Genomic DNA, 12,162 nt, shown 5'->3' with positions numbered 1-12,162 from the left:
AGGTGAGACGGGCACTCCTGCTTTGTGAACTTCCTCAGATCTAGGGAACTTACCTTCACTCCCTTTCTCATCTGACTTTCATCATCTTCAGTCACGTACTTCAATCAAAGTAGACTTCAAAGAAAATGAACTTCAATTTTAAATATAAGAGTCTATATCTTTTTCTTTTCACTTTCCTGAATCTTTCTTACACCAGATAGGATCAGTAGGAGGTATTTGATGGACATAGTTTCTAGAAGCCGGGAGTAAATTTTCTGTCAACAGCCTGTCCACTTTGGCCTTTCCCAGGTGAAGGAACGAGGTGTTTCATTTTACACCCCACCCCGAGCTACGCTTATTTGCTGCACAAACAGAAGACCCCTTGGATGGCCAGTGTTATGTCTTGCAAATTTCTTCTTTTTAGTCAAGAAAGAAAGTCTAGTTATGTAATAATTTTGCTTGTTTATCAACACAGACGAAAAAACTCTAAGAGGGAGCTTATGTTGTAGTTGATGTAGATGGTCTTGAAAATTCTGCTAAGACATGGACTTTCATAACCGAATATTTATTATTCTAACGCAGGATGAAGAGGAAGAAATCAAACAAGAAATTAACATGTTGAAAAAATATTCTCATCACCGGAATATTGCTACATACTATGGTGCTTTTATCAAAAAGAACCCACCCGGCATGGATGACCAGCTTTGGGTAGGTGGCCCTCTCCAAACGTACTTTCCTTACGTGAGGAACAGCCAGGACTAAATGGTCCATTTCTCTGTCCTCACGACTAAATGTGACTAAGCGACTCCTTAGAAAGCCTCAGCCCCTTGATTCCCATAACACTGTGTTTTCAAGGTTTTCTCCCATTCCCTTGAATACCTCTCCGCCTTTTTAGTAGCTCTGTCTTCTGCGTCTTAATGTGAACCCTCCTTAAAGCCAACTGTCACGTTCTCTGTTACCTTTTTCCCATTAATGACTACCTGTGTTCCAGGCACTGTGCTCTTTTTTCTGGATTATATCATTTCTCCTGGCCCTTGGAGGTAAATGCTATTATCATCCTCATTTTTTGGATGATGAAACGAAGGTTGACAGAGAGGGTAAGCTAACGGCCTCAAGGTCTAACTGGCTCGAAGTGGTGTAGCCAGGGCCTAAGCGCACTCCCCGTGGGTGCTCCACTTGTCTGCACTCATGGGTGCACGACTGACAGTTGGCTTCTCACTCTGCGGGTGAAACCCTTAGGCGGTGTCTGGTTCCATATAGGTCCTCTCAAAGGTTGCCCTCCCTTTCTGCTTCCCCTTGTCCGCTCAGGAATGTGCCCTCGTCCTGTATCTTTGACGGCCTATGAGACCGCTCTACTTGACTGTCCCACTAATAAATTCAGTGTGTCTGACACCAAAACCACTACTCCTATCCCTGCCCGGCCCACATAGCTCTTCTCTTCACGTCCCTGATACCTGCCATGGGAAGTTTTATTTACATTGTCTTGTGGGAAGGCTTATAATGCTTATAATGCCTTGGTTTGACCTTCCTTTGCCAATTTTATAGCCACTCCATTTCTATAGGCCTATTAGTGGAAGCCTAGATTTTGGAGCTACTTGATGTCTGTGTCTCTCTGTCTCTGTCTCTGTCTCTTTCATACACACACACACACACCCCTCTTTTCATCTCATATGTTGTTCTTAGATTAGTGGCTCCAAAAATACTCTCTTAACTATTTATCATCTTGCTTATTTTGCAGAACTCTTAATACATGTCTAACATACAAAATTCACTGAATTATCCAGTGCTTACTGTATATCAAATTAGGTATTAAACTTTGTGTATCTAGTTAACGCCTGTTTCATAGATAACTGTCACAGAACTCGGTCTTGAGTGGAAGTTACTCTCTTAATGCATAAGATGTTTATAGTCCAACTGGGAAGACAAAACATATACAGCGAACACAAATGTCATTTGGTATTTAATACTACAATCTTTGGAAGTGAATAGATCTGCTGGGAAATTTTTTTCTCCACAAGACCCAGCTCTAAGTTGAAAATAAAAAATGTACTTTGGGATAAGTAAATTCACTTTGTATGATCACATTGATTTTATATATTTTTATGTGATTTCTGTAAGAGTTACAGTAAGATTTTAATTGTGGCCTGTTAAATGTATGTTGGATGTAAAGGTGACAATTAAAAATTAAAAATCATAAGAGAAAATAAATGAGAGATATATAAAGTTTCTAATTGTAAAACAATAAACTAAGTAAAAATGCAAATAGCTTATTTAGGGAAATATTCATTTCATATGTGATGAGAAAGAATTTGGTAGCTTTTAAAATCAAAGAGTTTTTATAAATCAATAGAAAAGTATGAAACTACTAATAGATTGAGTTAAGAACAAGGCAGCAATTAACAGGGTAAGAAGTTTCAATTACCAATAAAGATGTTTTTTAAATGTAATCTCACTAAAAATATAAATGCAAAAACAGATGAGAATTAGATACCATTTCTTACCTAGTAGATTGGCAAAGGTTTTTTAAATGACATATCCAGAATGGACACCCCCTGCTTGTGGAAATGAACATTGGTACAACTTTACTCAAGAGCAACTGGAATACACACACACACACACACACACACACACACACAGCTCCCAAAGAAAGTGCTTTACTTTAAAATGACCCTGTACTTCCACATGCAGGAATGTGTCCTAAATAAATATTTGGGCAACAACCTAAAGTTGTATGTAAGAGTTTTAACCAATAGGAATTGCTTAAGTAAATTCATTAAGGGATGCTATTCAACCAGTTAAAATGATGTAGGTCTACATTTACAATTGAATGAGCATTAACAATTATAGCGGGATTTTTTAAAAGCTTTTTTTAGAAGCTATGATTAGATACGTTTTCACTTTCATCAAAAGAAGAAAGAAAAAGATATATACATATATGCATTGACATGGTGGGAATGTCTAGAATAATATGCACTAGTGATGATGAAGATATTTGTATCTCAGTAGTAATTTCAGTAATTTAATTTTAAAAACATTTTTCGTTTTTGTGTCTGCTTTGTCATCCCTTAAACTTTCTCCTAAATTCTAAAATCAGAGCCACTTCTGCTGTTCCTTTTTTATTGCTTTTCATTGAGCTATCTTCACTCCTCAGGTAGACAGTCAGCTCTCTGAGGACAGGGATTGTGTCTTTTGCATCTACAGTGTCCCCCCTCAGCATTAGGAAGGTACTGGGCATATGATGCTGACAAAATAGTTGTTTTGTGAATGAAAGTGATGTTATTGCTACAAAATTGGTTCCTATTATTACTGTTATTGGTAAAAACCTGATGCTGCAGGTGCTTCTGAGAGTTCAAAATGTCCCGCAGGCTCAGCAAGATCAGATGCTGCAGAGACAGGATGAGCATGGCAGCTATTTTACTGCTGTCTATGGGAAAGTTTTTTGTTTGGTTGGGACTACAGTTCCAAATTTAAAGAAAGCATTAATGTAGCTTTGGAACCCCGTCCCAGCTTATCACCTGAGGCAGTTCAAGCATTTCTAAATGAGTCACACCTAACTATTAATATCATTTCTTTTGTGAGATGGACCAGATAGGATAGTTGGTTTTCTTCTTAGGTTGAACTATTAAAATGTGGGTATTTATTTACAAACTGTTTGTTCAGAGAAGAGGAGGAGTGCTCAAGCAGGGCTTGACTCGTTTTCACTTTTTTCCTAATGCTTAGATTTTCTAAGCTGGAAAGAAAATTAGTTGTCATTTATTTTACTGGATTCCAGTCAAGTTCATTGACTTTCCCAGGGTCTCAAGGCTCATCAGTGGATGGATGCAGCACCAGAATGCAGGCATCCTGAAACTTGAAGATTTAGCTTGGCCTGAAGTTCTGTGAAAGGCACTGAACTTTTTTCTTTTTGTAATGAGCAAAATCTGCATTCCGCTTCAGGTTGGTACTGGGAGAAAGCAGGAAGCCTGTTTGCTTCTGCAGGGCGCAAATAGGAGGTTTTATATTCTGGGAACGAGTCGCCAACCCCCAGTACTCACTTTAGCCAATTGCTCTTCCCCTGGAGATGGCTGTGGTTAGTGGGAAACAAGAGCATCTGTATGTGTTCATTTATTCATTCACCATTCATTCATTCATTCATTCATTTTTCAACAAATATGTATCTTGAATACTTGCTAGCTGCAAGGAATTCTTTTAGGCACTTAGGATATGTCGGTGAACAAAACTTAAGAAAGCCCCAACTTTCACGCAGCTTGCATTCTTGAAACAGACCACAAACAATAAATTTAAAATGTAAGAAAACTATAGAGAATACTGAGAGCTAAAAGTTCCTGGAAGAGCAGGGAAATGTTAACAGGAATGCCCTGGTGAGTACAGTGGCCAGGTAAGCCTTGTGGAGATAACTCAAAGGCGGTCCAGTCCTGGTGTTTTCCAGGACTAACAACAAGGCCAGTGGGAGTGGGAGATGTGGGAGATGAGACCTGAGGCTTGATCATGCAGGACATTACAGCCATTGGAAAGACATCAGCTTTTACCTTGAGTGAGGTGGGTGAGAAAGGGCATTGGAGGGTTTTTAAGGTGCAGGGATGGGATCTGATCCACAGAGTGAAGGGGTCCCTCTGGTGGCCGGGTTGAGACTGGAATGAGTGGGGGCCAGAGTAGAAGCAGGAAAGCCAGTTAGGAGACTGTCTTAGTAATCCCCTTCCTGAAGTTGGCAAAGGGGCATCAGTAAGTAGCGATCACTTCCAAAACCAGGTCACATGGAGAGGAGGAACCCTCTCTTCACATTTCATTTTCCTATTTGTAATTAAATGCAGGTGGCAAAATGTGGCAGTTATACGCCCCACATTCTGCTTGCAAGGCAGAGGGCCTAGCATTTTTCAGATGCGTGCCTGTGCATAGGCTCGTTCTGGCCATCCCCACTAGCTTCTACGTCACTGGGGGTAGATATACAAAGCTATGAAATGCCTCATGAGGGTGAGAGCATCATTTCTCTTAAGTTACGCTTCTTCTATTTGATGACAAACTGAGGAGGCCCTTGGAAAAGTAAAGGCAAAACAGAAACATAACAATTGGGAAATTTATACCGGATTACAATATTGGTGGGAACTTGGTTATAGAATATAATAGTGTATACCTATTCCAAGGCCTCTGACTCATTAAGTTTGGGCCATTTTGTGTTAATAATAACAATGGGAGGTCACATTTATCATCTGCTTATCACATGCCAAGCACTACATTTGTTTGCATTGTCATATTATTTCATTAGATCTTTACAACCATTCTACAAATTCAATATTATCATTAGCCCTGCTTTACAGATGAGGAAATTAGGCTCAAAGAAGTTGAGAGATTTGCCCTAGATCTCACAGCTAGTGTGATGAAGCCAGTGTGCCCCAGAACCCTACGCTTTTCTCCTTTTCATTGTGAAAAATAGTTTCCATCTCGAATGTTGGTGTGCAGAATAGGATTGAAGCTTTGTGTTTAAATAAGCTCATTTCGACTTCACGTCTCAGCTCCATTCATTAGTTTCCCCAACTTTCAAAGGGGATAGTTACACCTGTCAGCTGCTCGTAAGACTGGTGTGCAGTCTAGGTAATACACTTAGGAAAGTACATTCAGCCTTTGGGGAGTGCTTTAGCAAATAATTGCAAAGGTCACAGGTAGTTGACGCTTTAGCTAATGGCTTTCTCTTAGAATTACACTTATATAAAATATTACTATGGATTATATAGAGATAGAGCCTGTAGCAACCAAGAGAACAGCACTTTCTAAGATGTATCCCCAGCATTCAGACTACAGAAAATATTTCCCAGCTACTTTTTCTGCCGTGGCTGGAAGACAGATGCCTGCACATAACCCACCAGCCAATATATGTTCTGCTTCAGGTGTCTGATTGAATTATAATCGGTGCGAATTCTATCAGTCTTGCTGTAGAGATAAACTCTTGTTTAGTACCAGCTCTTTGTGGAAATACAGCTACTTCTGAGAATGGCCAAGTGATTCTCCCTTATCAACGGCTCAGGGCCTGATCCGGAAATCAAAACAGAGCTCTTTCAATAAAGATCCCGATCTCTGGGAAACGCGGCGAGCTCTGCCACTCGCGGCACTGCCGTCGCATTCACTGCCGCTCGGCGCCGGGCCATTCGGACACGGCGTGAGCGAGAAATTCTATTAAAAAAAATTTCTGCTTTCTCTAAAATTAGAAAAGTGAAATCACATGTAATTTGTTTTCTCTTTTGATACCACCACAGGGCTAGAATGTGTTATAAAAGGAAATAAATTTCTGATTAGCTTTCCAAATGTAGGGTGGTTGAGTAAAACAGATTATTGTACTGAAATGACTCAATAACCCATTTATTAGGTTGTGACAGTGTAGACTTGCAGAGCTCAGAGTTAAGAAGTCATACTGTATGCATTTTAGGGACAAACTTTCTAGCAGGTAGCTGAAACCCTGCCTGGAATCTAGGACCTGGATTCAAACCTGGCATTTGGGTCTCTAGTGTTTAGTTCCTTCCTTATAAAAAAGGGTAACTTTGGACTAGGTCTGAGTTTTCAAACTGGCGGCCTGGAGGCGAAATGCTGTTCAAGTAAATGGTTCACATAAGGCGATGTTTGTGAAATTATGCCAACATTAGAAAAAATCGAGCAGTTTCACACAAAAGTCTGGATTCCTTAAAAGGTTTTGAAAAATCAAATGATCTTTTAAAAAATCAGAAATATAAGGCCTAAAATCCCAAATAGCCATGGTATGTTAGAGCAGGATAACCGTTATTTAAAGGGCACATGCCCACTCCAGTTTGAACCAGGGTCCCATCACCCCTGTTGTCTGCCAAGGGTGATCAACTTCATGCATTTTCATTCCTTGTCCATGCCCTGTATAAGGTCGTCTGGGAATGATATACTGAGACGGACTAAAGCATGATGTCATCAACCACCAATGAGGATAACTTTCTAGAATCTTCAGTGATGTTGGTCAAGCCCCCAGACCTAAATCCGTTGTAGTTTGGATTACATTGCTGTAACATCTTGGCTTGGCAAAAATCATGTCCACTAACATTTTGGTTGTTTTAAGATTTAAATGTAAAGTGTTGCGGATACCACAGTTAAAAATTCAACCACCTGTTGCTGAGTCTTTTGAACAGTTAATTAAAATTTCTCTTTTCTGTGCATCAGAAATGAGGCTATCATTTGGGCAAGGGGTGGGGGGCCCATTGTTTCAATCCATGTCTGTCACCTTTATAACTAAAGAATGCCTTTCCTTCATGTGTAGAAGCCAAGTCACTTGCCTGGATAAGTCATTGAACCTTACTGTTTGTGAGCAGAACGCTTTAAAAGGCTGGACTTGGTAAATATAAAAGTGCCTAAGATAACAAAAGGTTGATTATGAGGTCTCCCAGCTTCAGTGCTGCCCTGCAGCATGACCTATAGAGACAAAATATAAGTTACTTAGATACAAACACAGAGTTAAAGCTACACTTAATACTCTGCCACTGGGCTTGAATTTAGCTTTTATAGAACCATTTTTATGGATTAATGGGTGATTCTGTGACAAGACTGTAAAAATGATTTCTTCTTTTATCCCAGTGAATTTCATTTGAACTGTGCTTAAACTGCTTTTCACCTTAGCTAAAGGAAGACCTTATGTATACCCTAAGTTATTCTGCGAATAGTCTATACAACCCTCTTATTCATTTTCTAGATTAATTTTGTCTCAAAGTCTACATTCCTATTTGCATTGTGCTTCTCAAAATCCTCAGCTACCAAGTTGCTTAGTCCTAGGTCCTCTAAGGCCAGTATTTTTTTTTTCCTTTTCTATTTTTAACTCGTCTGAAAACTTGCTCCCTTATCCCCACCTCAAAATAGAAACTCAAGTGTAACATTTTGAGAGGTCAAGTTGTAAATTTCTTATAGTCTTAGGCTAGTTTCTGTGATTGAGTCAGTGGCCCAAATGGACATGGAATGATTTGCCCCTAACAGGAAAATTCTCTAGAATATCTTGCGTGCTTACTGAGAAATGCAGCACCAGATAACAACTGCAAGATGTAGCTAACGTCTCTCATGCCTTGAATGCCGCCACTCTGACTCTGAGATGGACATCTCCTTAGACCTGGGTGACTGGAGAGCGTTGCCAGGGCCCCTGTGCTTCGGGCAGGCTTCTTGTTGCTAAAAATACCAGTTGGCTCGTATATTCAAACTGCCGTTGTCATTCTCAAGATACAAAATTGTTCATTACCCAGAAACTTTATTGACCAAGTTTGGGACTTCATATCCTCGAGACTCATCTTTTTATCTTTAGAAGACTTAGAATTTGTAGTTTAAGCATTCTCTTTTCAAGTCTAAAAATATAATCCAGGAGCCAGGGGAGTTTGGGTTATTCCCCCCACCAATACCACCACCACCAGCCAAATGCATGCTAGTTTAAAAATGAATGCAAAAAGCTGTTTAGGTTGCTTTTCCAAATTTGAAATCCCCAACGGTTTTACTTTACCTTTATATTAGTTGATTGAAATGATAAATGTATACCTACCAATTTTTGTACTTCTTTATGCACATTTTAAATCGTTAGACTTAAACTACCTTTAGCGAATGAAGCTCATTGTTTAACAAAGTACTGAGTTTGGGTTTTGTTTACACCTTCATAAATCTTGCACATGAGCTCTGCGGCTATTCCCAGCCACACATGATAAAAATATCCTATGCCTTGCTGAAGTTTCTGGACCTTCAAGGTCAATAGGCTGATCCTTTGCAGAGTTGTGAATTCTTGGAAATTTATCTTTCTGTCCTTTCCTTAGGGTGCCTCTTCAATTTCATGGTGCAGACTTCTCTCATTTCAGGCAGGCCCTCATGGTCCTGCTCCCGTCTCCTCCCCACCCCTGCCTCCTCTTACTATAAAAGAGAAGGGATGTTAGTCGTCATTTATTCTTAAGGGTGACTGACTAGTGACATTTGGGAGGAATGGGTTCCTGTTAAGGTAATTCTGGGCTAGTGCCTGCAGTTCTAAAATAACTTAAAGCTTTGTTCCTTGTTACAGGAGCTTAAAACCAATTAGCTAGCAAGTGAGTGAATACCGTAGGGACCCTGGAAATCATCCAGAGCCTCTAGACTGGGTGAGGAGGTGAGCTCAGGGCAGGCTCAGATGGAGCTTCTGGGATCAGCTAAGGCCAAGAGCCTTTCCTTAAGTACCGGCTGGAGAAGGAAAAGCACAGGAGGGCACAGTAAGCACCCTTCTCCCACAGCCTGTAGGAGAAAACATCTTGCTCATCAGAAAGATAAGACTATGGACAAAAACATGTGAAAAGCAACCATGCAAATTGTGAAATATATGTTAGAACTCTGTGTTTTTAAAAGTGAACCACTTTAATTTAGATAACAGTAACTACCCATGTCCAATAATTCATGCCACCCTTTCCCTGATATCTGAGTTGCGCTACACTGTGTGGCCCAGAGCCCACCCCCACCGTGCCTGAGCACAGCCCTCTCCTCACCTTCAACTTCACCTTCCTTCTCTCCCCAGATGACATGCATGTGTATTTCATTTTCTGACCCAGTAATGTAGGTGGTGTCGGAGTGAGAATTTTAAGATCCCACCACCACTGTCTCCCCAACCTTCCAAACAAAAAGATCCAGTGTCCTGGCACACACCGCTGTGTCTTCTTGCTGTGTCATACAAGCTTAAAAAAAAAGAGGTGTCCTCGGTACTCTTTCACTAACAGAGGTTTTAGAAACATGTGTCCAGTGCCCTTTATAGGAGCCATTTCTGCACCATCCAAAGGAAGTGGATCTTGGGGAGCTATCAATGCTATCTTCTAAGTTGGAAACTTTTTAATAACGCAAACAGACGAAAAAGTAGAAAAAGAATAAGTATTGTTCAAGATTTCTGGCTGCTAGGAACTTTATATTCATAGATACAATTAGTGTTCACAGCAAACCATTGAGGTTGATGCTTTTATGTTGTGTTTCATAGTGATGGTGGTAGGGTGCTGAGCCCAGGGTGGTTGAAGAACATGCCCAAGGTCACATAGCTGTACTTGAGAGAGCACCACGCTTTCAACCCTGCTCTTGTTATTTAATGAGTATGTGGATAAGGCTGCAGACCATAACTAACCTTTATTTGCAAATAAATGATAAAAAGGGAATTGAGGGGAAGGAGATCTAATGAAACAACAGTTGCACATCACTTAGCCCAGTACCTGGCATGTGGTAGATTCTCAGTAAATGTTAGCAAGTATTTTACCCCAGTGTCAACTGTTTGAGAACTTTCTTTGAGGAAGAATATTAATGATCCATTATTTCTTGCTTGTGACATATGAAGTTATTGACTTACCACTGCTGATCTTGGCATGTTGAGCCCTGTTTCTGTTTAATAATGTGATGAGGTTACTTGTGGTGAGGGAGGGTCCCCGCTGTGTGGTGGCAATAATTATCAGTGTTGCTGTGTGGCTGTGGGAACCGATTGCTAGCAAATGCTGGTTTCTTTCATTCTTTTTCTTTAAAAAAATAAAATCCCACTACATAATTTAACAATCATTTTGTTCCACAGTGAGATGAAAAGAATTTAGCAGCCTTCAGCTGGAGCTGAATGGAGAAGCAAATTATAGAAATCACTGACATTAGTGCCTGGCTAGAGCAGGATTGTTTCCTACTGAATATTTGAAAGTATTTTGTCCAATCTAATTTTAAAAGACCAGAGTCACCAGGCTTCCACTGCTTTCCTTGGGAACTATAATTACATGGCCTAATAGAGCTCAGTGGTGGGACATTTTCTCCAGTTGATACAGGAGCAGTGGATGCATCTCGGGAGGCCTGGTCACTGTGTTTTTCAAAATGGGATTCAGAAAAGAGGCACAAACATGTTTTGCTCACTTGAGAAAATATTCTTTCTTTTCTTTCTACCCAAGGACCTTTCTTGGGTCCCTCTTGCTGCCATTGAACTATGGTATGCTACATAATGGGAATTTTTAAAACTTTGTGGAGAACCCTTAAAATACAGAAAGTATTCAGAACAATGTAATGACCACCCGTGTGCCTCCCAACTAGCCCCAACAACCAGTAATCAATGGCCAATCTTGCCCTATCTACTTCCTCTCCCTTCTACCATTATTTTGAAACAAATCTTCTCATTATATATATATATATATATATAAATTCTGGTAAAATACACATAGCATAAGATTTACCATTTTAACCATCTTAAAAGGTCTAAGTCAGTGGCATTAAGTACACAGTGTTGTGCAGACATCACCTCTGTCTTGTTCCGGTGACTTTGTCGCTCCCAAGGAAACTATAGCCATCAGGTGGACAGGCCCATTCTTCCCCCCCTCTAGTGCCTGGCAACCAGCCAACAGTCTGTTTTCTGTCTCTATGGATTTGCCTACTCTGGATTTTTCGCATAGATGGATTTGTGCAACATGTAGCTTTCTTTTGCTCTGGCTTTATTCCGTTAGCATGTTTTCAAGATTCGTCCGTGTTGTGTCGTGCATCAGAACTTCATTTGTTTTCACAGCTGAATTATATTCTACGATATGCCACATTAGTTTATTCATCTGATGATGGACATTTTGGTTATTTCCACCTTTTGTCTGCTGTGAATAGTGCTGCTTTGAACATTCAGATGCAAGGTTTTATTTGAACAACTGTTTTCAATTCTTTTGGGTATATATCTAAAAGTGGAACTGCTGGGTCACATGGTAATTCTATGTTTAACTTATTGAAGAACCATCCAACTGTTTGTGCTGTGAATGCATCATTTTAAATTTCCCCCAACAGTGTTTGAGGGCTCTAGTTTCTCCACATCCTTGCCATCACTTGTTATATTCTGCCTTTTTTAAAAAGTATAGCCATCCTAGTGGGTGCAAAGTGCTATCTCATTGTGGTTCTAACTTGCATTTTCCTAATGACTATCAACATCAAGCATCTTTTCATGTGATTGTTAGTCATTTCTGTATCTTCTTTGCAGACGTGTTCATTCAAGTCTTTTGCCCGTTTAAAGTTGTGTTGTTGATGTTTTATTGTTGAGTTGTAAGTTCTTTATATATCTGGATACTAGACCTTACTAGATATGATTTGCAATTATTTTTATTCTGTGGGTTGTCTTTTCACTCTCTTGATAGTGTCCTTTGATGCACAAACTTTTTAATTTTGATGAAATCCAAATTATCTATATATTTTTTTTGTTGTTTGTGAGTT

The 12,162-nt window shown here is 39.8% G+C and overlaps 1 protein-coding gene across 5 annotated transcripts in view; it reads left to right on the top strand.

Moving 5' to 3' along the window:
- Nucleotides 1–12,162, top strand: part of TNIK (TRAF2 and NCK interacting kinase) — a 302,339-nt gene that overhangs the window by 186,886 nt on the left and 103,291 nt on the right. For all 5 annotated transcript variants that reach the window (XM_081138204.1, XM_081138203.1, XM_081138202.1 and 2 more), the window contains exon 4: nt 562–687. In XM_081138204.1, the coding sequence (XP_080994330.1) occupies nt 562–687 (126 nt within the window). The remainder of the gene's footprint in view (nt 1–561; nt 688–12,162) is intronic.

Source organism: Miniopterus schreibersii (genome assembly GCF_964146895.1).
Source record: "Miniopterus schreibersii genome assembly, chromosome: 5".
Lineage (NCBI taxonomy): Eukaryota > Metazoa > Chordata > Mammalia > Chiroptera > Miniopteridae > Miniopterus > Miniopterus schreibersii.
The sequence above is the reverse complement of the archived record's forward strand: the minus strand, read 5'-3'. Positions and strand labels throughout refer to the sequence as shown.